Here is a 25,468-nt window from a genome sequence, read left to right on the forward strand (position 1 = left end):
TCACTGAAACTCATTTGTGACTACATTTTGTCTCCCTCAAAAGAAAAGTCATGTAGTACTATAGCTTTAATTGCCTTTTATTTGGCCTATCAAAACAATGATACAAGACACCTTTAACTAGACTAAGATTAGAGGTCTAATCATACTAAAATATCCCTAGAGTAATCAGAGTTTAACTAGGAGAAGAAACCCGATTTATGTGGGGAACACGTCACACATCGCAATGTCCCCATTCGCACTGTCACAGCGTCATCTGTCGTTACAACGTTAAGAAGCTTCTCGTCGTGACGTCGCCATCTATTCGACCGAAAATACGAGACACACTCCACAATCCCTCGATTATACTCCGATTCTTGGTTTTGCCATTGAAGTGGTCTTTAAACTATCAATTTTGTCTCAGTTATAAAAAGACAATATTAACCAATAAGAATATGACACATGATGGATTCTCATTTATGTCATAAACTTTTAGGTTAACATACTATTTGGTACCTAAATTTGGTTCAAAGGTTCAATTTGGTATTCAAACCAAACAATATCGTGTGGCTTAATGAATATTTAATAAATGTACTCTAGTAAAAAAATATGAGTACTTAATTGAGACAAAAAAAAACTCAAGTATCAAATTGAATATAGAAGCCAAACTTAGGTACCAACTGGGAAAAAAAACTTCAAGTATCAAATTGAAAAAAAATCAGGTATCAAAGTGATTATTGAAAGCCAAACTTAAGTATTAAATAATATATTAAGCCTACACTTTTTGGTAAAATGTGAGAAAAATGATAGTTTAAGGACCATGCTTGAAAAAGAAAAGCTTTTAAAGATCGATATTGTTTAGGGATCAATCTACTAATAAACCCCCAAAAAATCCAAATAGATTCGAATCCGATCTGATCTAGGATTTAGAGTAAATAAATTCGAAATCTTTCTACCCGACCCGACTTGACTATCTTCGTTCCTTCCCTTCCCTTTTCTTCTTCCCCTTATTTCTTACAGTCCGCCCTTAACCCACTCTTTAATACAAGTCCCTACTCAGATTTATCCCCCTTTCTTCCCCTACGAATTTCCGGCGAAAATGATGCCGCAGGAGCTTCAACCCCGCTCCTTCCGCCCTTACATCTCATCGTCGATTAGCGCCCCTTCTTTCACTTCCTTCACCAACGCTTCTTCCGTTCATTCCTCCGACGATCCTGACCCTAACCCTACAAACTCCAAATTCAAATCCAGTTTCCCTTCCCTTTCCTCTTCTTCTTCTTCTTCTTCTTCCCGATCCCTCAAGAACTCTCGATTTTCCCCTTCTTCATTCGCTCATAACGCTCGTTTAGCGATCGCTCTCGTCCCATGTGCCGCTTTCCTTCTCGACCTCGGTGGAACCCCTGTCGTTGCCACCTTAACGTTAGGTCTTATGATCGCTTACATCGTCGATTCGCTTAATTTCAAATCCGGAGCTTTCTTTGGTGTTTGGTTCTCTTTAATCGCTGCCCAGATCGCTTTCTTCTTTAGCGCTTCGCTTTACTACTCGTTGAGTTCGATTCCTCTTTCGATCCTCGCGGCTTTTCTTTGTGCGGAAACGAATTTCCTTATTGGCGCCTGGGCTTCGCTTCAGTTTAAGTGGATTCAGATTGAAAACCCCACTATTGTTTTGGCTTTGGAACGGCTTCTCTTTGCTTGTGTACCTTTCGCTGCTTCTTCGATCTTTACTTGGGCGACTGTTTCTGCTGTTGGTATGAATAATGCTTCTTACTATCTAATGGCTTTCAATTGTGTTTTCTATTGGGTTTTCGCGATTCCTAGAGTTTCTTCTTTTAAAACCAAGCAAGAAGTGAAGTACCATGGTGGGGAAGTTCCTGATGATAATTTGATTCTTGGTCCACTTGAGAGTTGTCTCCATACTTTGAATTTATTGTTTTTTCCTCTGGTTTTCCATATCGCTTCACATTACTCGGTGATGTTTTCGTCTGCTGCTTCCATCAGTGATTTGCTGCTTCTTTTCTTTATTCCTTTCTTATTCCAATTGTATGCTTCAACAAGAGGAGCATTGTGGTGGGTCACGAAAAATCCCCTTCAGTTGCGTAGCATACAGTTGGTCAATGGTGCAATTGCATTGATTGTTGTTGTGATTTGCCTTGAGATTAGAGTTGTGTTTCGTTCGTTTGGGAGGTACATTCAGGTGCCGCCACCACTAAATTATCTTCTTGTTACCACTACCATGCTTGGAGGGGCTGCTGGAGCTGGTTTTTATGCGCTGGGAATGGTATCTGATGCGTTTAGCTCTTTGGCCTTCACTTCTTTGGCTGTTGTTGTCAGTGCTGCTGGAGCAATTGTGGTTGGATTTCCAATACTGGTATGTCTATTTCTTTGTCACCTTAAATGAGTTAATTTGATGACTGTTCTATGCACAATCATGATATTTTGAGTATTCATTATTGACTTGTTTTGCCCGCTGGTCATGTTTAACTTTTTATGTTATCTCCTAAATTGTACTTAGACTAGCATGGCAAGCTGAGAAATAACATTATGAAATTAATGTGGTATGCTGTGTGTGTGCACTTGCATGTGGAAAGTAGAATTTCGAAACTCTATTGTAGAACTTTATCTTGCATGAGAAGATAATGTAGTTCAAAGTTAGTGAGTACTCATTCTAGTGGGTTCCAAGGCTTGAGTGAATCGCACTGAATTTTGGTAGCTTGGATTTGGCTCTAAAGTAGTTTACTCCTTGGATCTTGGTTATTGTTTCATTAATTTTGAGGAAAAATAGCTGATATTGAAGATCAAGTTGGCTGCTTTTTTGGGTATAGTTGCCAAGAGCATGTGCATATGTTAACGAGTTGTATATGATTTAAGGATGCTTGACAAATGCCTAGGATGAGCTATCTTGTCACCTGATTGTTTTATCCTCATTAGTCAAATTAGTCATTTGAAAGGTGTGGGATACCAGAATTGGCTATGCTTTGGGATCTTTTTTTTGAGTTCGTTTTTGAATTTCATGTATTAATAGAACTATTTTGCTTTTCAAAATATATTCTGCCATATAGTGTTGCATGCTGTATTTATTACAAACATTCAGATCTCTTGCTAGTGATACCAGAATTGGCTATGCTTTGGGATCTTTTTTTTGAGTTCGTTTTTGAATTTCATGTATTAATAGAACTATTTTGCTTTTCAAAATATATTCTGCCATATAGTATTGCATGCTGTATTTATTACAAACATTCAGATCTCTTGCTAGTGATTGCTCTTCTTAGCTTGTATTGTTATATAATGAATTTTATCAAGAGATAGAACGGAAAAAGAAAGGAACTCTTATTTTTTAGTGTTCAGAAATTTTAGTGGTTTCTACTTTATTTTGCAGTTTATTCCATTGCCTTCAGTTGCTGGCTTTTACTTGGCTCGTTTCTTTACAAAGAAGAGCCTTACATCGTATTTTGCCTTCGTTGTGCTTGGGAGCTTGATGGTTATGTGGTTTGTGATGCATAATTTCTGGGATTTAAACATATGGTTGGCAGGCATGTCGCTGAAATCCTTTTGTAAACTTATTGTTGCGGATGTTGTTCTAGCCATTGCTATTCCTGGTTTAGCACTTCTTCCGTCAAAACTTCATTTTTTGACTGAAGTTGGTTTGATCTGCCATGCATTGCTACTATGCCACATTGAGAATCGGTTCTTCAGTTACTCAAGCATATACTATTACGGATTGGATGATGATGTGATGTATCCAAGCTACATGGTCATCCTGACGACAATAATTGGCTTTGCACTTGTGCGGCGACTATCTGTGGATCATCGAATTGGACCCAAGGCAGTTTGGATTTTGACTTGTCTTTATTCCTCAAAGCTCTCTATGTTGTTTCTTACATCAAAATCTGTTGTGTGGGTGTCAGCTATCCTTTTATTGGCTATTTCACCACCATTGCTTCTTTACAGGTAGGCTCCTGATATATTTCTCTCATTCTCTCTTTAATTCTTAATTCAGATGAAAGCAATGATTTATTTTCCCCCTATCTTTGTGAACTTTGAAGGGATAAGTCGAGAACAGCATCAAAGATGAAAGCCTGGCAAGGATATGCACATGCTACTGTGGTTGCATTATCAGTCTGGTTTTGCCGTGAAACAATTTTTGAAGCATTACAATGGTGGAACGGTAGACCACCATCTGATGGTTTACTTCTAGGATTTTGTATCCTTTTGACTGGATTGGCTTGTGTACCCATTGTTGCTCTGCATTTCTCTCATGTCATGGTATGGACACATTTTGTTGCTTTTCCACATTTTTAAAAGTTATTTGCCATTAAATTTCCTTATATATTTTCCATCAAAAAAACATTTCTTGTTTTCTTTTGATTAGGAAAGGAGTTTTTTTGACGTTCAAACATGCTACAAATACCTTCTCTCCTCTTGCTCTGAAAGAACGAGCTTCTAATTAAGAATTGAGCTAGAAAAGAAATTAAATTGTCTGATATATATGCCTTCATCTTGTTGAGTTGAATATCATAGTTGATTTAAGGCTTGATGATTCTTGAACATGAATAAGAATTCATGGTTGTTTTTAAATGATGTGTGACAGCATTTTGTTTCTTCGCGTAAAATATTAGTACATTGATTATATTCCATTCCTGTTTATGCAGTCTGCAAAGAGATGCATTGTGTTGGTGGTGGCAACAGGTCTCCTGTTTATCCTAATGCAACCACCAATTCCATTATCATGGACCTACCGATCCGAGATAATCAGAGCTGCACGCCAATCTGCTGATGATATTTCCATATATGGCTTTATGGCATCGAAACCAACTTGGCCCTCTTGGTTACTTATATTGGCAATTCTTCTCACTTTAGCTGCTGCAACATCTGTCATACCCATTAAGTACATTGTAGAGTTGAGAGCTTTCTATGCCATTGCCATGGGTATTGCTCTCGGTGTTTACATATCTGCTGAGTTTTTCCTGCAGGCTGCTGTCCTTCATGCCCTCATTGTAGTAACCATGGTTTGTGCATCTTTTTTTGTGGTCTTCACCCATTTTCCATCGGCATCCAGTACAAAGCTCCTACCATGGGTGTTTGCTCTCCTTGTGGCTCTATTTCCCGTGACTTACCTATTAGAAGGTCAAGTGAGAATTAAAAGCTTCCTTGCGGAAAACGAATTTGGTGACACCAGAGAGGAAGACAGGAAGCTTACAACTCTACTGGCTGTTGAGGGGGCCAGGACATCTCTTCTCGGTCTGTATGCAGCAATCTTTATGCTTATAGCTTTGGAAATAAAATATGAACTTGCCTCACTTATACGGGAAAAGTCTTTCGACAAGGGTGCAATTAGACACAATCAATCTGGTCAAAGTAATTCTGTTGGTTTCCCTCCCCGAATGAGGTTCATGCAACAACGCCGCGCCTCTTCCGTCTCATCCTTCACAATTAAACGTATGGCTGCTGAAGGGGCATGGATGCCCGCGGTCGGTAATGTCGCTACCGTAATGTGCTTTGCTATATGCCTGATTCTAAATGTTAATCTCACCGGCGGCTCAAATCAGGCAATATTCTTCTTAGCTCCTATATTACTACTTCTCAACCAGGACTCAGATTTCGTCGCTGGATTCGGGGACAAACAGAGGTATTTCCCTGTTACAGTCACCATATCAATCTATTTAGTCTTGGCCTCAGTATACAGCATATGGGAAGATGTCTGGCACGGAAATGCCGGGTGGGGCATCGACATTGGGGGTCCTGGTTGGTTTTTTGCAGTAAAAAACCTAGCCCTCCTCATCCTAACATTCCCAAGCCACATCTTATTCAACCGATTCGTATGGACTTACTCAAAGACGACAGATTCAACACCACTCCTAACACTACCACTCAACCTGCCGCCGATCGTAATATCGGATTTGGTTAAGATTAGGGTGTTGGGATTGTTAGGAATAATTTATTCGGTGGCGCAGTACATAATATCTAGACAGCAATACATCTCAGGAATGAAATATATTTAGTCAAAAATAGATGTCTCTGTTTTTCTTTGTTTTGTTTGTACAATATGTTTTTTGGCAATTTTCAGGTGAGAGGTGTCTTAGAAATTTGAGGGGGTGTGTTTGTAAGTTCAAATTCACTCTCTTTGGGATTTTTATTCTATGCTCTTGAAATGCCAGAATCCTTTTGACATTTTCAATGTTTTACGGCTAATAATTTATATGGAGAGAATCATTAACTCGTTAGTTTAGAGTATCCAGTGTCGTGTCGGTGGGTGTATCATTTTTCTGTTTGTTTATGTGTTGATTTTTTGATAATTTATGTCTTTTGGGTATTATGTTTTTTCAGACTCAAATTTGGGAGTTTGTTTAAGTGGATTGGTAATGGTGTGTGTATAAATAGCTTAAATTTAACTTTTTAATAATATTATGCATAAATATGTTTCTGTTACATGTGTGTAACTCTTTTTATATATGAATATAAATTTTAATATTATTAATTATTTTTAATAGTTGTATTTCATTTTTTACATATAATTATGAAGATATATATGTAAAAGCATCATGGAGGTCCTTAATTAAGAGTGAAATTGTATTTTGCTTCTTTTATTTGAAAAATGGTTAAATTAGTCTTTGTTTATTAAATCAAAGAGTAAACTAATCATTTTCATTGAAAATTTTATTTATTTTTACGGTTAAAAATTGGCATTGCTGATAGAATAATCAAACAGCTACATGTGCCTCATTCTGACATATAAGGATAAAATTTTAACACGAGTCAATTTGTTTTTCAATCTAAACTATAAAGATTAATTTACTTATTTTTTAAATAAAGCGAATATAGTGTACTTTTAGGGATATGGAAAACAAAAAAGTTGTTGGAATTATGTTAAAAAGAAATGGTTAAATCACACTCGTTTCGTGTCTCAATGGATTTTATTAGGTTTAACGTCATCAAGGTTAAGAGGAGAGTTGAAGTAGGTTCAAATTAAATAAAATTGATATTATTGAGTTATTATTATGTTTTTAATAATATTTTGGTATAATAATTTTTTATCCTCTAATTAAAAAAAAGTATATCTTAGTCATCAATTTAAATTACCACTTCTTTTAGTCTTTAAATTTATATTTATATTATTTACTAAATCAAGATAAAAAAAAACAGAAGTCTAGTACATGCCATTCTCATAATATGAAAATAAAATTATATAAAAAGCTATTATAAAATAAAAAATATTATGGATATAAAATTATATTAAAATATTTTATTTACACAACAACAATGAATAGGCAATCGAATAATGTTGGTTGGGTCACCTGTCTAGACTCGAAGTCCCTTCTAATAAATATGAAGGTGGGAATAAAATACAAGGCTTCAAAAATATATTTTTAAATAAAAAAATAAATTTATTTTGAAGTCGGACCCAAATTTAAAAAATTAATCTGACAAACAGAAATTCTGAACCGTCAGATTTTTAAGGGCTATAAAATTCATCATTTTCTTTACTCTCTTTCCTCCTAAAACTCCCTCCCTTCCCTCTTTGGAAACCCTAAACCCTAACCCGCCACTCCCTTCCCTTTCAATTGCTTCGATATTTCCGTATAATTGTTATTATTATTGAAATAAAACAATAAATATTTTTTTTTTGAATTTAGAGTGTTGATTTGAACTCAAAATATGGATTCTGAACAAAACATCTACAGGCCTCCACCTGAATTCGAAGAAAATTCATCACAACAACTCGTCGATTTCACAGTATCAGGTTCCACGGAGCTTTTCCTTATTCAATGGCCTATTCATCAAGTAAATCATTCAATTTTTTTTTAATTCCTTTACGCTTTGTTTATGCTCTCTTTTTTATTAACTTGAACTTAAGTTTGTGTTTTTTTATTTTTATTTTTTTATGTTTGTTTGCAGCATCCTGAAATTAATGACCAAGTAGTTACGCTTCAGCTCGGTCCTGATGGAAAATTGGGCTGTTTTACGGATTCTACTGGTAGATTATCTGTTTGAATATTAGTGTTTTTTTTTGTTAAGGCTGGATCTGAGCTGTAATTTTACATTGATGTTTTTTATATGAAAGCTAGTTTTGATTTGTTTACAAATTGGTTAAATATTGCAGGAAAAACTTATGATTTTGTTAGCCCTGCTTCTCAAGGGCCAGATGCTACAGTTATCTTATCTTCCGAATCGGAGTCTAAAATCGGTATTAAGTTTTGCTTTTTTTGTTTTAGTGCCTGCTATCGGTTTCATTAGTTACACGGATATATATTGCCGGTGAATCAAATTCCTTTTAGAATTGAAGAACGAACTGTTGCATGGAGCTCCAAATGCAATGATTTTTGTTCATATTTCTAGTTCGTAATTTGGTTATTTGTTCTTTTATGTTTCTGTATCGTCTAGACACTTTATTTGTTTGTCTTTTGAATTGGATACTCGGATTTGATTTCTAGACTCTGATGAAACCACTCTGGTATTCATATACGTCTGTTAGTGCCCGCATTGGTTACTTTCTATTTCTTTTTTGAAGTTCGAAATCATTAGTTACATGGATATATACTGTCGGTGAAACAAATTCAAAAGTTGAAGAATGAAAGTTTGCGTGGTCCTTAAAAAGCAATGATGTTTGCTTATATTTATCTGTTGTAATTTGGTTTTTTGTTTTTTATGTTTCTGTATCATCTAGACACTTAACTGGATTTGTGTGTCCTTTGAATAGGATTCTATGTTTTGATTTTGAGGCTCTGGTATTCATGTTAGGATCGATGAACTTTTCGCACTATTATTAGCTATCAAACTGGTTTCTTAATGTATCAAGACCTTGTTAGACATCTAGGTGATTGATTTTGATCTTTTTTCCGATGCTGTTAATATTTCGGAATGTTTCTTTATGTAACTTGAGGCCTTGGGTTTGTTAATGGTTGGCATTACAGATTTCATGCATTGATCTTGTACATGTTCATATTTCATTTTTCTTTGCTATTTGTCACCTGTCCTTTGCTCGGTTTCACAAATAAACCCTTTACCACATAGGTCTGTTTATCTTCATTGGTACTTTTGAAATTTGAGGAATTTGGTTGGGTGCGATTTAATATTCATCACTAGTGTTGTTAATTTTGGTTGTAGTGTGGTTCTGTGGTTGTGATTAACTCGTTCGAATTTATTTCTATATTTGTGAACATATTCACTTCCTTGTTACCTATTTCTTTCTTGATAGTTGGGAAGATTTCACGACGAGTTTCCCTTGTACATTATATGAGTCCCGACGAATACGAAAAGCTCAGTTCCGACAAGAAGCTGTTGCATCAGAGATCCTCCGGAACTTTAATGACTGATTCTTCCAATCCTTTTTCAAGTCCAATGCAAAGTAAAGGGCGGAAAGGTTCACATTCTATGGGGCGCACTGTCAGCACACATGGTAGTCAACATAAAAGTACTGTCTCTGGAATCAATGAACAATCTAAGCCTTCAAAAAGAAAGCATGATCATGAATCTACGGGATCCATGAACCAGCCCACACACAGTCATGAGACAAATCCAATTTCAGGGTCCTCAGAGCATTCTCACAAAAGTAAATCGAAGAAGAAAGTAAAAAACGATGAGTAAGGTATTCAACATTCTCCCTCATTGTCTTGTCTTTTTGCCTATTTTCATTCTCTTCTTTTTGCCTTTAGATATGCCAATATCTCGACATTAAGTTCATCACAGTTGCTTTATTGCACTTATCTGCTTTCGATTGAAAATATCATTTGCTGATTTACTCATGGTATCGATGTCGCGATGTTACAGTTATTATTCTATTGTTTCGATCTTTTCGTTGTCGATTTTCAGTGCAATAGCATCCATTATAAATTATTTTTGAAGTTATTTTCTTTCTATGGTGTCACATGATCTTTGGGCATCATTTTGAAGTAAACAATGAAACTTTGCTTACAATTTGGTTTTCTCTTAGTCATTAGGAGGGATTTATTTGTGACATTTAATGTTGGTTTTCTAAGCAAGGTTATATTGCAAGGAAAGTACATAAAAAAAGCATCTTGACATACTTCTTTTTTATGTTTTATTTTTGGGTAAACTACACTAGTAGTCACCCAACTATGACTAAAATAATTTTTAGTCACCTAACTACGAAAACTTACAAGATGGTCATCCAACTATTAATAAATTACTTTTTTGATCGCTCAATTATGAAAGTTACAAAATGCTCACTTAATTATTCAATTATGTTAAATTATTAATTGTTTTTTTTCTAGTTTATCCCAAAAATAAAGTATCTAATGTGAATCTGACTCGTGATAGATTCTTGTAGCTGTTATACATTTTCTTGGTTTAAGGGCTAATTTGAACGTTGGGATATAGTTGGATTAATTTACAATTAGAACCTTTTACTTTTCTTGTCACGCCCCTTTAATTTGAAGGAATATCCTTGAAGATGCCTCAAGGTCAAGGTCATCTAAGTAAGCATCAATGACAGCCCCATTTATTTTTGGGGGGTAAGTAGCAAATCAACAGATAAGTAAAATGTATATAAAATATTAAGGGCCACTTAAAAGAAATATTGCATTTTATCGCACAAAAATGTCTATTTTTTATATCGTATTTTAGTGCCTAGTAGATATCATTGTCTCTCGGACGAATGTAATCTACGACGAAGTTAATATTTAGCAGGTCAAAATATGTGCCGAACATGGAAAAAACTCTGCAAAATGTGGTTCTATTACACAAAGATAATGTCCACAACTTTGATCTCTTAATTTTGGAATTCTACAATTTCTTCAATTTGGATTTTGTTTATGTATGATGATGTGTAGTGGCAGTGTGGCTCTTACCTGAATTTTTAAAAATTTTAAATGTTTGTATGTGTATTTTAAGATTTTCAAGTGACGATGCGATACAATCTTAAAATATTATGTCATCATATTTTAAAGAAATCGAACTTTTAAGACCAACTTGAAAAGAAACATTAAGTTTAAGGACTAAATATTGGTTTTCTCCTCTTTCTAAAACATTGATAATGGCCCATACAGTCAAGGTGCCAGAAATTTCACTTACTTAGGAAAAGCACTATTGATTGAATGGAGATCTGGATCTGGTTGGTTGGGCGGCGGTCTTTTTTTTAATGCTATGGGACTTCAAAATTTATGTTTCCAGACACATTCCGTTACTTAAATTAATTTACAATTTATAGAAAAGAAAATTAAGAATAAAGACACATCTCGATACTTAAGTTAATTAAAAATCTATAATTATTTTAAAAAAATATTAAACTAAATTAATTTATTTCAATCAAATATTAATAAAATTAAATTTAACATCAAACCCGAATCTTATATTTTTTGTCGAGTTATTTTATTTAAAATTTTAGGCTCTATTTATATTTTATTTCATACTTATTTGCTTTATTTATAGATTTTGAAATTGGATCGAGTAAAATTTTTTTGAACAATGTTATTATAGGTACGGATCATATTTGTTCTTTTTGATACAATGCCTAGAATTATATATAGCCCTTCTAAACCCATAAATATAAGGGTAATGCGCTTTAATGTACTTAAATTTACGTGCTCTTATATTTACAACAATATTAATGCGAGTTGAATTATGATTCATTCGGTAGTAGTCAAAGTTAATTAAGGTAACCTAATAAATCGAATAACAAGCAATAAAAAATCACACATTTAACATTTGAATTAGGTGAGAGAGCAGCAAAGCTAGCCTCTTTGCCACCATTTAATAACGCCTTTAGTTTTTTCAACAACTTTCCTCTTTGTCTCCTTCTCTCTGTGTGCTTTTCTTCACTGTTTGTTTCCCATCAAAATATTGTGTCACACAGGAAGAAAATCCCAGTTTCCACGAGAAATTTTAAACAAAAAAAAGAAACCCAAAAATGGACAAAGAAAAGAAATTAAAACAAACCCAAGAAGAAGAAGAGGAAATGGAATTCAAAGACTGTGAAAACCATAGCCAACAAGCTCAACAACAAGAAGAAGAAAAAGAAAAAATCGAGATAGGCGATGAAATAATCCGAAGCAAAATTGGTATCATGAGAGCACTTGCAGAGAGAGATGACCCATCAGTTAAGGTACTCATTTGGTTCATTTTTCAGCTTTTCTTGACTTTGGGTTTTCATTTTTACTTGAATTTCTTTTTCATTTTTTTTAAGGAAGTGGATGATTTTATGATACGGAGATTCCTGAGAGCTCGTGATTTGGATATAGAGAAAGCAAACACCATGTTATTGAAGTATTTGAGTTGGAGAAGAACGTTCTTGCCTAAAGGATTCGTATCTGAATCGGAGATTTCAAATCAATTGGCTGATAATAAGCTTTGTATGCAAGGAGTTGATAAACAAGGTCGACCTATTGTCGTTGCTTTTGGTGGTAGACATAAGCCTACTAAAGGGAACCTTGAAGAGGTTAAACGTATGTTTATGCTTCTTTTTCTTCTTCTTTTTTTCAATACATTTTTTGTAATTTTTGTGTGTTTTATTTTTGGTTTTAGTAGTAAATATGTTGATACAAGGTTGAGATTATGGTGGTCGGTTCATCTATAGGTGGAGTGTAGTAGGATGTAGTTAGACAGTGTGGGATCTGGGGGGTAAGTGTTGGGGGCCTAACTAAACTTTTTTTTTTTAAAATTTTAGGAGCATAATGAGAATTTTTAAAAAACTTGGAAGAGTTTAGTTAAAAATTTTAAAAAAAATTTAAAATGTAGAATGAAAATTTTCAAAAATTTAGGGTTTTGCCCCTGTAGTTAGTGTAGAAGAAGGAAAAGATAGTTGAGTTGAGAATATTGAGTGTTGAGGGAGAGAGAAGCAGAGAAAGTCTTGGAAGAGAGAGCTTGGTTGATCTATACATCATTTTAAGTATAGATTGTCATGGTAACACAATGGATAAATATGGTGTACGGATAACCCTATTCCTGTTAAGGGTGTAGTCCCCGTAATATGTACTCAACATTGCTACGGGTCAGCGGGATCTTGTTCTAGTGGTTGACTGTAACTTGCGGGGCATCTCGCAAGATTGGCAGCTCGTTAGATGAACCAACGAGTTGTATGTCTAACAAAATTGACCCTTAAACTATTTCCAATTCTCGTTTTGTCTCCTTTTGTGCTTAAATGGTCAATTTTGTCTCGTTTTATTAGAAAAAGGAATTGGACATTGTATGGCATCCGTGATTCTTATGATTGTTAGTGGAACAAAATTGATAGTTTAGATATCTCTTTCGATAAATTTCTTTGTAAGGATTAATCCTGAAATTGGAGAATAGTTTAGGGGTCAATTTATGATGAAAGCATTTATTTAACTTGAATCGGAGAATTGAGCCAAAGAAAGAATTTGGGTCACTGGGTTTTGCATTTGTCTTCTCCTAAATGTTAAGCTAATGGCTTATTTTTATTTTCTTTTGCAGGCTTTGTTGTCTATGGTTTAGAGAAAATTTGTGCCAGGTAACTAGCTTGACCTACTTTTGTGAGTTTTCGATATGAATATGTTCAATTTTTTCAAAAAAAACATTTTTCCATGTACGTGGGACCATATATTGGTATCAAAAACACCGAGTGCCCAAAAAGCTTGAAGGGTGCGTTTAAGCTCGGTTATATAGATGTGGATCAAGTACAAGGATAGCCCTAGTCCACCAGCACCGATCAGGTAGATCAAATTAAGGTTGTTTTCAATAATTTCTTTCAATGTAAAGTTATCAGGCAAAAATGCAGCTGATGAAGCAATTACAAAGGATGAAGCAGCAGTTACTAATCCTGATCTGTATAAAAGAACCTGCCAATAAATATATATATATATTTCAGCTCAAAGGGTTCATCAAAATTGTGTTTTTCCCAAGGATTTCAGAACCTGATGGCTGGTTGAATCAGTCATGCCACCAGTTCACTAGTCCCTAGTCCGACTGTTCTTTATAGTTTGATTAAATAAATTATTAAAAAATTCAAAAAAAATTCAGGTTCAACCGGTGAGTACCGATTCCCGAGTGAACCGGTCTAATGCCTTTTTTCGGACCGATACCCTGTCCGGTTTAAACATCATTGGTTTTTCCTCTTGAAAATTCTCAGAAAATTTTCACAGATTCACTCAAAGGAAATATAGAAAGAGCAAAAGGGTATCAGAATTGGTTTCCCTTCATGCAAATTCCAAGAAAATTTTCACAAATTACTCAAGGAAATACAGCAAGAACAAAAAGGGCACAAACTAGTTTTCCCTCAAGCGATTTCCCAGAAAATTTTCACAAATTACTCAAGCAAATACAGCAAGAGCAAAAGGGAATCAAAAATTGTTTTCCCTCATGCAAATTCCCAGAAAAAATTCACAGAGAACTAAGGAAATACAGCAAAAGCAAACGGATATCAAATTTGGTCCCCTCTTGCAAATTCCCAGAAAATTTTCACAAATTACTAAAGGAAATACAGCAAAAGCAAAAGGGTATCGAATTGATTTCTCCCATTCAAATTCCCAGAAAAATTTTCACAAATTACTCAAGAAAAACTTATCAAGAGCAAAAAGGGTATTGAAAATCAAAATTCATTACCTCTCGTACATCTTCAGGATCAATAGTCCATGGACCAAAAGCGCCTTGATAAACCGTCCTATCGATAGAACCCTGAGAGCTTTCACTCACGGCATTGCACTTTATCTTCCCATTTCTAAAACCCAACGAGGACGATGATGATGAGAAAAGAAATGGCTTTGCTTGGTTCGTGGAAGGCTTAATTTTGGGTTTGTTAAATGTAGTGGAAGAACAAAGGGGAGTTAATGAAGTGGTCGATAATACTCGAGACGCCATAACTAAGAGGATTTTGCTCGATTCTTTTTTGAGTTTTCAGTGGCTTATAACGTGGATTAATCTAGACAATCTTTGATACTTTGTCATTTTATTTGGATCAGATAATTTTGATTCTATCAGATATTTTCCTATTGATAAACGTGTTGAGTTGAGATGGCCGAAAAGAACACTTTTTAGCCTTGTCTTCCTTTTTTTGTTTTAACATATGATGAAATCAATGTTTGTTGGAAGCCCATTGAGCCTCAATTCGGTGACTCGATCTCACCGAGTTTGGACTAGATTTATTTAAGAATTGGGTTATTTGTTTGGTCTGAAAATTTCAATATGATCTGGATTGGTTTCAATGGCTCGAATCAAAGGTGTTCATGGTATAGTCAGTCAGCTCTATTTTGGGTCGAGTTTTAGTTTAATTATATGTGTTTAAAAATCAAATTTATAAATTTAGAGGGTTAAATTCATTAAATTATTTAAAATTAAGATAAAATTAATAGAATACGTGTTATTATACTAATTACAGAAAAGCCACGTTAACCATTTAACGAAAAATAGCCAAAACAGAACCAATCTAAAATGTTAATGACGAAATTGAAAATTTTTATAGTTTGGTGACCAAAATAGAAGTATAGTAATAGTTGGGTGGCTGATTGTATAGTTTACCCTAAAAAAAAGTTAAAATATGCTATAAGCCACTGTACTCTTCGTAAATTTAAAATTTAGTCCTATTTTTTAAATTTTAAAATTCAAGTTTAACCATTAAAATTTTGTTAAATTTAAATTCATTACAACATCATTTCTTTTAATTACATGGATACAAATTGAATTTTTTTTTTTAATTTCAAAAAATCGCACCAACAAATTCAATAAAAAAATTAATAGTGTTAAGTGTTAACAATTGGACCTGATTTTGAAATCTAAAATATAAAGATACTAATTCTTAAAAATAAAAGTACAAGGACTGAATTCCAAATTTATGAAAAGTATAGAGAGCTATGGCATATTTTAACCCTGAAAAAATGCTCATCAGCAATAAATAATAATGATAAATTTTCATTGATCAAACAGAAAGGTACACAAATGGAAACTCAAAAGAATTTGGATTCACAATACACACACACTCTTTAGTAAAATTTAAACAACTTTTCAAGTCCTTGACTTCCCCAGCAATTTGCAGATTGGGATCTAAAAAAGCTTTAAAAAAATGTTAATAAGAAAGAGCAACAAAAGTTTTATCTTTTTTTCAATGCCATGAATGATAGGATATACATTCTATTTGTTTTTTATAATTTACTTTTTTTGTGTCAACCAAAATTTAGGTTCACTTTAAGTTTCACCTGATCTTGGATGGATGCGGTTTTACGAAAAAGGTTAGTGCCAATCGAAAGGAAAATCGGTTTTGTTAACCTGACTCACTTTGAAAGTTTCTCAGTTAGATGAATTCGCTTCGTTTTCCGAATTTGAAGGGCTTTCTGGATTATTCTCCTCATTGTTAGAGGAACGAGCTGCTTTTCCAGATCTAGTTCGAACATTAACCCTTACCGGAAACGGCACCTGCAATGAAAAAGGAGGGAAACAGACTTGTGTGAGAGCTTTTCCGAGCTTAAGGATACCTTGTTATGCAAGAAATCAAAGCAACATACCTGATCACCGGCATTAGGGCCGTCGGTGTTAAAGAGTATAGGTCGGCATCTCTTGTCTTCGTTCATCAAGCTCGAGTTCTGAAAATGTGCAATAAGGGCTGCTTTCCCTTGTATACGAGCATACGCAAGCGAAGCCACCTTCTCGCTGTTGAATTTCTCCCATTTTTTCCCATTGAATGCCTACCAGAATTCGACTCTTTTAGCTTTTTAACGTAATGGGTTCTCTTTTTTTTCTCCGAATATACCCCAATGACTCGAAAATTTCGGAAAACAAACCTGATAAAACGTAATGACTTGGCTCGGTTCGATCATGTTTATAAATGCATATCCCACATTGCATTTATTCTGCAACAGTACAGACGGTCAAATAAATATATGCTTTGGATAAAAGAATAACAATTTAATAGACGTATCATGGAAGCCCCTGTGGTAAGAGTCAGATTGCATTTTGCCTCATTTACTCAAAAGTTAGGCAAATTCGTCCTAATATACAATGACTAATTTGCCCAGTATTTGAGTAAAAACGGCAAAACGCAATCCAACTCCAAATTCAAATAACCTCCATGATACTTTTACCTATAATATTCCAGACAATGAGAAACTTGCCTTGAAATCGATCGGCAAATAAACAAAATCATATGTTCCTCCACTGCGTTCATCAATTGCAGCCAAAAGCATCTTCGAGGTGTACCTGCAGTTACAATTGACGGTCAAAATTAGTATCGATCAGTGAAACCATATAGTATCTAAGAGAACCGAAGTCTGGAGCCACGCACTTGTTAGGAATGTTCTTCAACATGAGTGTTGTCCGCTTGTCTTCCCCTCGTATTATACGTTCGATATCAAGCTCGTACTGCTTCTTGTCAGCCCCATTAATACTGCCCTCATTCCTCCGGCTTCTAGCATGTTCATGGGGAGAACCAGCTGATTTCGTAATCGGAAAGATGTTCTCTCTTCCGTTATATAATGGGGACCTGGAGTGAAGCAATTGCAGTCCTACATTTTTTTTTGAGACAATGTTAGTTTGATACAATTTTCACCAACATAAGGAAAGATATTACATGATTTGAGCTCCTTAGAATGTGGAAAGTTGCTAGAACCTCTCATACTACCAAGAGAACCCAGATGAAAACTAGAAGCCTTGGGAGATTCGCCTCCATAAGCATGTCGCCGGTCCCAAAGAGATGGATTAACAGTTGGTGCCGATCCAACATGGTAGTTAATTACGGGTACACCAGTGTTCAGCGTGTGAGCCGTAGGAAGTCCATGAAGCTGTGCCGAGGGACGAGCAGCATAAATTCCATTAACCATGGAAGGTGAGTTAGGCCACATCATACTTGGAGGCTCGGGGTGATAAGAGTTACTCCACGAACAATGACGTCCAGGAAGGTGGCTCCCGTTTCCGGCAGATGGAAAACCTAGAAACTCAACAAAAACCAATATTTTGAATTTCGTAAGTATCAATGAACAAGATCTTGCTAAAGACAGTTCAGAAAACTCAGATTAACTATTGCCTATAAGCAAGAAGAAAAAAAATTGACCATCCTTACCTGCATTACGGTATTCAAATGAGTGCCCCGTTGAGCTAACTAAGGAAAACGACTTATTATCGATTATTTCCAGTGGTTTGGAACTTGAATGAATAGCTCTACTTAAACCGTTTTGATACTCCGGTAGCGAATAAGGATAAAAAGCTGGAGCACCTTGGATGTCAAATTTCATTTGCAAGTGATCCGACTCAGCAATGACAGATTGATTGCCAATTGATCCCGCTCTAACCATGGAGGTTAAACTGTTAGAAACACCAGTAGAGATACCATGATGAACAGTTGGTTCCAAAAATGGGGCTTTTATAGCAGAGTTCAACCCCGACCTAGTTCCAATATCCATGTTGTTTGACGAGTTTGCCCCAACTGCAGTCACTAGAATACCTTCGATGAGAACATAGATACAAAGTTTAATTGTTAGGAAATCTAGGAGGAAACAACCATACCGGAAAATGCCAAATTTGCATCATTAGAGGGACTATATGCATGCTCGTAAGGGTAGCATTCATCCTTTCCTGCTGAAGGAACCTGTTGCACTGAACTGCAAGCAAAAAAACGAGAGGGAGTATTGAAATACATAAATAAGTAACCATTTATCTACCACCAAAATCGGTAACAAAAAAGCATTCTCGGGTTTCCAAACAATCTAATAGATAGCATGACTCAAGAAAGTGACAGAATATGCAAAATGAAAAAGACGAGTCAAGGAGCTTAGGCAATACCATCTTCTCAAACTCTCAGGATAGCTAAGCTGAATCTCAACGAGATTCCCAGCAATTTCAGTCTTGTTCAATGCATGAAGAGCAGCCTCGGAAGCTCTGACATCATAAAACTCAATGAATTTGTGTTGACTTTTTTTCGGTGTTTCATAGATCTGCAGTACAAAGAACAAGAATAAATCAGTGGCCTATCAACCTTTTAACTAAGAAGAAAGGAAAAAAATTAACCCCTAATTCACCTCTTTGATTTCTCCGTAAGCACCAAATATGCAACGAATTTCATCATTTGAAACAGTTGAATTAAGGTTAAACACAACTAGAGTGCCTTGATTTTCTTCGTTCTCCAAAGGATTGTCCTAATATAACATAGCCAGCAACAAAAAGAATCAAACTACAGCATTTAAACTTCAATAGTACAGCAACACGAGGCTATCGGAAATTTTGGGTAAAAGTACCATGAAGGCCCTTGTACTAAGGGTTAAATTACATTTTGCCCCCTCTTCTCAAAAAATTGGCAAATTAGTCTCTAACGTTAGATCAAAAAGCAAACTAGTCATTTCTATTGAAAATTCCATCCATTTGTACTGTTAAAAAACAGGCACGACTAACAAAAAATCAGACAGTGACAGGTGAAATGCCACGTATACCTCATGTTGATATACAAAGACCAGTTTTTAACAGCAAAACTGGATGACATTTTTAACACTAGATGAAATTTTTAACAGAAAGACCAGTTTGTTCTTTTATCTAATAGACAAGGACTAATTTGCACATTTTTTGAGTAGAGGAGAAAAATGCAATCCAACTCCTAGTAAAGGGGCTTTCATGGTACTCTTACCAAAATCTTGGTAATATATACACAAATACAATATGAACCATAACATGATAACAATATTTTGATTCCAACTGCAAAGCAACAAACAATCGGGAATTCGGAAATATTGCAATCGGTAAGCTAACCTTTGGAATCGAGTAATGAATGTCGAGTTTCCTGGACCTCAATGGTCTATCTTGGAGTGCTTCAATTGCCTTTTGTGCTGCTCTAATATCAAAATACGAGATCATAACAAAACCACGATGCTTGCAAGCCGAGTCAAGAGCGCGAATTTCACCATATAGCTGCACATTCAACATATGGAAGTTGCAACAAAGTTAAGTGTTCAAGTAAGATGAACTCACACCCAAAAAGAAAAACCCGAAAAGAAAATAACCATCATTATCTAACAAATGCTAACCTCGAAAACAGCCTTTAATTCAGAATCTTCAACATTACTGTTTATGTTTCTCACAAACAGTGTTCTAGAAGGATGTTCTCCTGCTACTGAACCATTCAATAACCCCGGGTGACTTTTCTCAGGGAACTCGTAATTTTTTCGAACACCGGGACCATCATCTCCTAAATCCATCCCTCCAATACTGCTAAAAACATCTAACTCTTCTGCATCCTCTGTACCATTTGGTTGGACAATAGAATCAAGTCCTTCAGTCACTCCCGAAAACAAGTCATCGTCATCAGGTAGAAGGTTTCCAATGGTTTGAGCCTCAAGTTCTTCAAGTGACTCCAATGGTTCCTCTTCCTCATAGTCTGAGGCAACAGTATCAATCGAATTTCCATACAGAGCATTGTTTGAAGATAATCTCACTGCAAAAACAATGAACATAAGAAGCTAGTTATCTAAAAAAACGTATCACTAATCAATGAGAGGGCAAAAGACTTACATTTCCGAGTGAAGAACTCCGAAAATGAGCTCGAGAATAGACTGTTCTCAGACAGGGAAGTCACAGTATTAACTTTGTTTCCTTCATCAGAATGAAATCCATTCTCTCCACCAAAACTCAATGTTGTTCCTAGACCTTGGCTAACAGGTTTCAACAACTTTAGTGATTGATTCGATACTCTTTCTGCTCCCACCGTACGGCTATCTACGCTTAGATTTGCTTCCCGATTTTGCTTGGTGAAAGACTCGGTATGCTCTAGATATCGTGTAACCTGACTTTCCACAGGCATGATTTTCTCCATGGTTGAAGTGATCGGTTTCTTGCATGCTGCTAGTGGAAAAGAAAAGAAGGAAAGCTTTCAGTTCTTGATAAAGACAAAAAATATACTATAGCAACGAAAATTTCTGAAATATAAGGGATGAACATAAGATCAAATGTTTTTCCTGGAATATAAGGATCCTAAAACATAAGATCAAATGAAAATTTATGAAAAATATAGTAGTTTAGGATGAACAAAAGGATCATAAAACATGTTTACTTAGAAAAATAAACCAATTTCCCATTAAAAAAAAAAGATCAAAACATAGTTCAACTCCCAATTAAAACTATCTTCCTATATATATGGAAGGCCGACTCTTTCTGGAGAAATCTTTGAAGGGCCATCCATCCAAAGCCGACAAACCCCTCAACAAGTCAGCATTGTCCTTGGGTTAGAGCCGGGGTGCCTGAAAAGACCACCTAGGACGTGAGTTCACAGAGCAAGAGATTAGACTGTGTGTGCACACGGCCACCTACCGCCGCCTACATGTCCCATTGGTAGGTGGCCATGTGCCACACATGTCCTGATCCAACAAGACGCTCCCGTTCTGTGAACCCTGTCTCCAACACTCAAGCTCTCGTTAGAGTCAACAAACAAAACCTCAGATTAACCCAAGGACAATACCAACCCATTGAGGGATCCATCAACTCCGAACAGAAGACAATTCAAAAACTTCTCTGCAGTCGGCCTCACTTCAACTATATATACAATACCAAACAATTGTTTTTGATACTAACCTCGCTGCTCAAGCATGGGGTCAGACTTCCAAAACCCAACCTGCCGCTGCCACAATACAGCAACTTTCAGAATTAGAACACAAATATATAAATACATATACATACTAGATCAAAATTGCTTGCAGAATTTAGGAAAAAAAAATTTAAAAAGGAGTGATTGAATGCCGGGAAAATTTGTACCCCAGTGGGAAAAAGTATATCATCAGAGAAAGTCTGAAAGTCCATTGTTTCAGACGGCATGATGATGAAAAGAAAAAACCAAGAAAATATTCTTCAAAATAAACCCAAAATATTTCACAAAATCATTCCCCTCACGCGAAAGAATTTTCCCTCCAAAAGAAGAATAAAACCTGCACGGCAAAAAAAAAAAAAACCTTATTTCAACAAGGCAAACGATTTTTAAAAAGTAAATATAAAAGGGGAAAAAAGCAGAGAGATATAATGTGATAAAAGATAAAAAGATAAAAAGGCATGGCTCTGCAATTATTATTGAAATATGGCATTTAATGTTAAAAGATTACAACGGAAGAAGAAACATATTTCATTCACCTACCAAAAAAATTCAAAACCCAGAATAATGTTAAATTCTTTTGTTTTTTATATGTTATAGTGTTAAAATTATAGAAACCATTAGGTTAATAGCTTAGATTATGTGAAATTGAACAACGAAAAACTAAGAATTTTCCAGCAAAGTAAAGCTAGAAAGTTTAAAAACAAGGTAATTAGAGTAAAGGGTATTAAAATAAAAATGAAAAAAGATTATAAATCCAATGGAAAATCAATAATTTTCAGCAAAATCTGGCTAGAAAGGTCAAGAACGAGATAATTGGAGAAAAGGGTATTGAATTTTAAAAAAAAAAACACCCAGAGCTAAGAAGATTACTAAAGATTCAATGCTCAAGCTAATAATGAAAAAACAAAGGTTTTGAGTGAATTTGAGATAGGAAGTAACAAAAAACAAGGCAATTAGAGTGAAGGGTATCGAAATAAAATTGAAAAAAAAAACACACAAAAACCCAGAGTCAAGAACACCATGAAAGATCAAATGCTCAAGCGAATAACCAATAAAACAGAGATTTCAGCAAAATTAGAGATATGAAGTTAAAAAACAAGGCAATTAGAGTAAAGGGTATTGAAATAAATTTGAAAAAAAAAAAACCTAACTCAGAGCCAAGAACACCATGACAGATCAAATGCTCAAACGAACAACCAATATAACAATGATTTTCAGCAAAATCGAGCTAGGAAGTTTTAAAAAAAAAACCAAGGCAATTAGACTAAAGAGTATTGAGATAAATTTGAAAAGAAAAAAAAAACCTAACGCAGAGCCAAAAACACCATGAAAGATCAAATGCTCAAGCGAATAACCAATAAAAAAATTATTTTCAGCGAAATCGAACTAAGAAGTAAAAAAAAAAAAAGGCAATTAGAGTAAAGGGTATTGGAATAAATTTGAAAAAAAAAAAACCCAGAGCCAAGAATCTCACCCAATCTCGAATGCTCAAACGAACAACCAATAAATCAATGATTTTCAGCAAATTCGAGCTAAGAAGTTAAAAAAAATAAGGCAATTATACTAAAGGGAATTGAAATAAATTCGAAAAAACACACTAACCCAAAGCCAAGAATCTCACCAAAGCTCAAATGCTCAAACGAACAACCAAAAACAACAATGATTTTCAGCAAATTCTAGCTGGGAATTGAAACAAAAGGAGACGATTAGAGGAACGCAAGTAAGAGAGGGAAAACAAAGAAGGGGAGGAATTTAAAAGCCAAGACGAGGGAAGAAGCAAAAAAAGAGACTTTGAAGAGGAGAGAAAACAACGAATAAATTATGGCATAAGGCAAGGGAGAGGAGAAATTGAATGAAAGAAAAAGGGATCATATTGGCATCTGTGCCTTGCAAGCACTGCTTTCGTTAACTTCCTTAAACTTTTTTCCCTTCATTGCACGTTAACCACCATCACTACCTCTCCCCTCATCTCCTCCCTATTTTCTTCCTTTCTTTTTTTTTTTTGCTTATTTATTTATATTATTTTTCTCCATTGATTTGATCTTTTTGTTTGTTCTCCAAATCGCTCTTAAGTCAAGACTGTTTCAAAAACCTTTGCCGCTGCGTTTCTCTCATCAATGTTTTGTGACTTTAAATTTTTTTTGGGTTAATATAATTTTTAATCTCTAAACTTGACAATTAAGTTCACTTTAGTACATAAACTTGACAATTAGGTCCATTTTGAAAAAAATCTATAATAAGGTCAATTTTGGTATTTAAATTTGAAAATTGTAAAAAAATGAATGATGTGGCACTTTGACATTATGCCACATCATCACCTGAAAATTAAAAATATATTTTTAAGGGGAGGGATCCACTTACACTGGTATTCATAACTTTTTATACAATTAATATTTTAACAAACCAATCATTGGATTTATCGATATAATTTTTCTTCTCGCACATGTAAATTTTTTAATCAATTCGATATAATTGTAGACCAGTGTAAGTGGATCACTCTCCATTTTTTAAAAGGGATAAATATCAAATCTATGTATGAAATTTGGTCCTATATGCAATTTGATGCGTTGAACTTTGATTTGGTGTAATTATACACATGATATTTTAATTTTGGTTCAAATGTATACATGAAACTTTGATTTTGATTCAATTGTACATATTTAAAAAAAGAAATGCATCGATTTATTTTAATATTGAATAAGTATTATTATTTTATACATACAATATGAATACATAAAATAGCGTTATATCGATACTGGTGCTAGTGGTTTGTGAGAATCGAATTAAACCAACATTTCATGTATAAAATTGTTCAAAATCAAAGTTAATGTATAACCTTGAATATTGGATCAAAGTTCATATGCAGTTTTGAATTTTATCCTTTTTTAAAATTTCCGACTGATTATATGGCATAATTTTATAGTGCCACATCATCAAATATTGATAGAACCAGAGTTCAAAGACCAAAATGGATCTAGTTTTCAAGTTAAAGTATCAAAATGGACAAATATATATATGTACTATAATGGACCTAATTGCTAAATAGAGGGACTGAAAGCTAATTAACCCTTTTATTTTATTGTATATGAAATGATGGGAACACCTTTTGGGAAAAGTATATGAGATAAAACGGTTTAGTTAGGTAAGTTAGGTAAATAATACTAGAAAGATTGGGGGTTGTTTCCGCATACTACTAAAAATTCCGTTCTAATTGAATGATCAAAGTATTAATATTATATTAAATGGACATTTTTCATTAGTTTAGAAGTTAAATATGGGCTCATAAATTACATAGAGAATATTTAAAATATGTTGATTAGACTTTAATTATATTTAAGTTTATGGCACCAATAAATTGGATCTAAAATATTAAAAAAAATAATTCTCGTGACTTTTAAGAATATTGTTTATTTGTTTAACACGTTAAATTCAAGCTGTTTACATGTTAGATACACATGCATTTAAATTTTCGTATGTGTTTTGAATATGTTCTTATGAAACCTGAGTTGGCATTGAGTGTGAAAGCTAACAATTTGGCTAATGTAATGAACTATTGGTATGAAATTAATACTTTAATAATTTGATTAAAATAATTTAAAATACGAGGCCAATTTAAAATCTTGATTGTAATTTGAGGATGTTTAGTGCAATTCACCCTTTATTTTATTTTGGTGGCTTTAAAGTTTATTTATTTTTATATAAAAATAAAACATTAATAATACAATATGGTTGATTGAAACTGGTATTATAGAAGTAAATAACATTAAATCATTCAAATGTCTTAAGACCAACAATGGTACATTCAAACAATAGTACAATTCTTGATTTAACGGCTTGATTAATTAGGTCCTGTAACTAATAATAATTAATTAATTAATTAAAAATATAAAAAAATTAAATTGGTTCAACTTGTTTAACTGTCGATTTTTGTCCTGAGTTTTATTTTTTTTATTAATTTCAAGCAGTTTCCGAGTCAATCAATTCAAATCTTTTATTCAGTCCGTTATATTGATTAGTTCTTGGTCCATCCGA

The 25,468-nt window shown here is 34.4% G+C and overlaps 5 protein-coding genes across 13 annotated transcripts; 3 read left to right on the plus strand and 2 right to left on the minus strand.

Annotated features, from left to right (window-relative positions):
• Nucleotides 1–935: 935 nt before the first annotated feature.
• LOC107933084 (uncharacterized) lies at nucleotides 936–6,144 on the plus strand. The gene is made up of 4 exons (XM_016865234.2): nucleotides 936–2,344; nucleotides 3,353–3,924; nucleotides 4,020–4,239; nucleotides 4,626–6,144. Exons 1-4 carry the CDS (start codon nucleotides 1,076–1,078, stop codon nucleotides 5,973–5,975), a joined length of 3,411 nt encoding a protein of 1,136 aa, XP_016720723.2. The 5' UTR covers nucleotides 936–1,075; the 3' UTR covers nucleotides 5,976–6,144.
• A 1,257-nt stretch (nucleotides 6,145–7,401) lies between these two features.
• LOC107933122 (mediator-associated protein 2) lies at nucleotides 7,402–9,774 on the plus strand. Its single transcript, XM_016865273.2, has 4 exons — nucleotides 7,402–7,755; nucleotides 7,870–7,948; nucleotides 8,075–8,158; nucleotides 9,170–9,774. Exons 1-4 carry the CDS (start codon nucleotides 7,630–7,632, stop codon nucleotides 9,556–9,558), a joined length of 678 nt encoding a protein of 225 aa, XP_016720762.1. The 5' UTR covers nucleotides 7,402–7,629; the 3' UTR covers nucleotides 9,559–9,774.
• Nucleotides 9,775–11,540: 1,766 nt separating this feature from the next.
• On the minus strand, nucleotides 11,541–14,901 carry LOC107933029 (uncharacterized). 2 transcript variants are annotated; one of them, XM_016865174.2, is made up of 2 exons: nucleotides 14,491–14,901; nucleotides 11,541–11,750 (listed from the first exon to the last, which is right to left on the minus strand). In XM_016865174.2, the coding sequence occupies exons 1-2, from the start codon at nucleotides 14,743–14,745 to the stop codon at nucleotides 11,748–11,750; spliced, it is 258 nt and encodes an 85-aa protein (XP_016720663.1). In that variant the 5' UTR covers nucleotides 14,746–14,901; the 3' UTR covers nucleotides 11,541–11,747. The 2 variants fall into 2 exon arrangements, with proteins under 2 accessions (XP_016720663.1, XP_016720662.1); XM_016865173.2 differs by having other exon boundaries at nucleotides 11,541–13,727; nucleotides 14,491–14,890.
• On the plus strand, nucleotides 11,779–13,775 carry LOC107933030 (phosphatidylinositol/phosphatidylcholine transfer protein SFH8). 2 transcript variants are annotated; one of them, XM_016865175.2, is made up of 3 exons: nucleotides 11,779–12,034; nucleotides 12,116–12,374; nucleotides 13,363–13,775. In XM_016865175.2, exons 1-3 carry the CDS (start codon nucleotides 11,840–11,842, stop codon nucleotides 13,401–13,403), a joined length of 495 nt encoding a protein of 164 aa, XP_016720664.1. In that variant the 5' UTR covers nucleotides 11,779–11,839; the 3' UTR covers nucleotides 13,404–13,775. The 2 variants fall into 2 exon arrangements, with proteins under 2 accessions (XP_016720664.1, XP_040942607.1); XM_041086673.1 differs by having other exon boundaries at nucleotides 11,840–12,028.
• Nucleotides 14,902–15,772: 871 nt separating the features above from the next.
• LOC107933107 (protein MEI2-like 4) lies at nucleotides 15,773–21,770 on the minus strand. Of its 7 annotated transcripts, none has more exons than XM_041086678.1 (15): nucleotides 21,604–21,770; nucleotides 21,424–21,469; nucleotides 20,368–20,697; nucleotides 19,884–20,290; nucleotides 19,609–19,767; nucleotides 18,888–19,004; nucleotides 18,652–18,803; nucleotides 18,376–18,470; nucleotides 17,933–18,295; nucleotides 17,495–17,800; nucleotides 17,159–17,378; nucleotides 16,989–17,073; nucleotides 16,659–16,727; nucleotides 16,383–16,562; nucleotides 15,773–16,293 (listed from the first exon to the last, which is right to left on the minus strand). In XM_041086678.1, the coding sequence occupies exons 1-15, from the start codon at nucleotides 21,661–21,663 to the stop codon at nucleotides 16,168–16,170; spliced, it is 2,715 nt and encodes a 904-aa protein (XP_040942612.1). In that variant the 5' UTR covers nucleotides 21,664–21,770; the 3' UTR covers nucleotides 15,773–16,167. The 7 variants fall into 7 exon arrangements, with proteins under 7 accessions (XP_040942612.1, XP_040942609.1, XP_040942610.1 ...); XM_041086675.1 differs by having other exon boundaries at nucleotides 17,483–17,800; XM_041086676.1 differs by having other exon boundaries at nucleotides 17,933–18,304.
• Between the last annotated feature and the right edge of the window lie 3,698 nt (nucleotides 21,771–25,468).

Source organism: Gossypium hirsutum, chromosome D01 (genome assembly GCF_007990345.1).
Source record: "Gossypium hirsutum isolate 1008001.06 chromosome D01, Gossypium_hirsutum_v2.1, whole genome shotgun sequence".
NCBI lineage: Eukaryota > Viridiplantae > Streptophyta > Magnoliopsida > Malvales > Malvaceae > Gossypium > Gossypium hirsutum.

Excerpts from the sequence above, each read along its gene's own strand:
- LOC107933084 (XM_016865234.2), top strand. The coding sequence starts at position 1,076 with ATGATGCCGCAGGAGCTTCAACCCCGCTCCTTCCGCCCTTACATCTCA. Across the intron at positions 3,925-4,019 it reads CCACCATTGCTTCTTTACAG|GGATAAGTCGAGAACAGCAT; the intron begins GTAGGCTCCTGA and ends TGAACTTTGAAG. Across the intron at positions 4,240-4,625 it reads TGCATTTCTCTCATGTCATG|TCTGCAAAGAGATGCATTGT; the intron begins GTATGGACACAT and ends CTGTTTATGCAG.
- LOC107933122 (XM_016865273.2), top strand. The coding sequence starts at position 7,630 with ATGGATTCTGAACAAAACATCTACAGGCCTCCACCTGAATTCGAAGAA. Across the intron at positions 7,949-8,074 it reads CTGTTTTACGGATTCTACTG|GAAAAACTTATGATTTTGTT; the intron begins GTAGATTATCTG and ends TAAATATTGCAG. Across the intron at positions 8,159-9,169 it reads CGAATCGGAGTCTAAAATCG|TTGGGAAGATTTCACGACGA; the intron begins GTATTAAGTTTT and ends CTTTCTTGATAG.
- LOC107933030 (XM_016865175.2), top strand. The coding sequence starts at position 11,840 with ATGGACAAAGAAAAGAAATTAAAACAAACCCAAGAAGAAGAAGAGGAA. Across the intron at positions 12,035-12,115 it reads GAGATGACCCATCAGTTAAG|GAAGTGGATGATTTTATGAT; the intron begins GTACTCATTTGG and ends ATTTTTTTTAAG. Across the intron at positions 12,375-13,362 it reads GAACCTTGAAGAGGTTAAAC|GCTTTGTTGTCTATGGTTTA; the intron begins GTATGTTTATGC and ends TTTCTTTTGCAG.
- LOC107933029 (XM_016865173.2), bottom strand. The coding sequence starts at position 14,745 with ATGGCGTCTCGAGTATTATCGACCACTTCATTAACTCCCCTTTGTTCT. Across the intron at positions 13,728-14,490 it reads ATCCTGAAGATGTACGAGAG|GTTCTTTTATACAGATCAGG; the intron begins GTAATGAATTTT and ends ATTTATTGGCAG.
- LOC107933107 (XM_041086674.1), bottom strand. The coding sequence starts at position 21,663 with ATGCCGTCTGAAACAATGGACTTTCAGACTTTCTCTGATGATATACTT. Across the intron at positions 17,801-17,932 it reads ATTTGAATACCGTAATGCAG|GTTTTCCATCTGCCGGAAAC; the intron begins GTAAGGATGGTC and ends TTGAGTTTCTAG. Across the intron at positions 16,563-16,658 it reads AAGTCATTACGTTTTATCAG|GCATTCAATGGGAAAAAATG; the intron begins GTTTGTTTTCCG and ends GAATTCTGGTAG.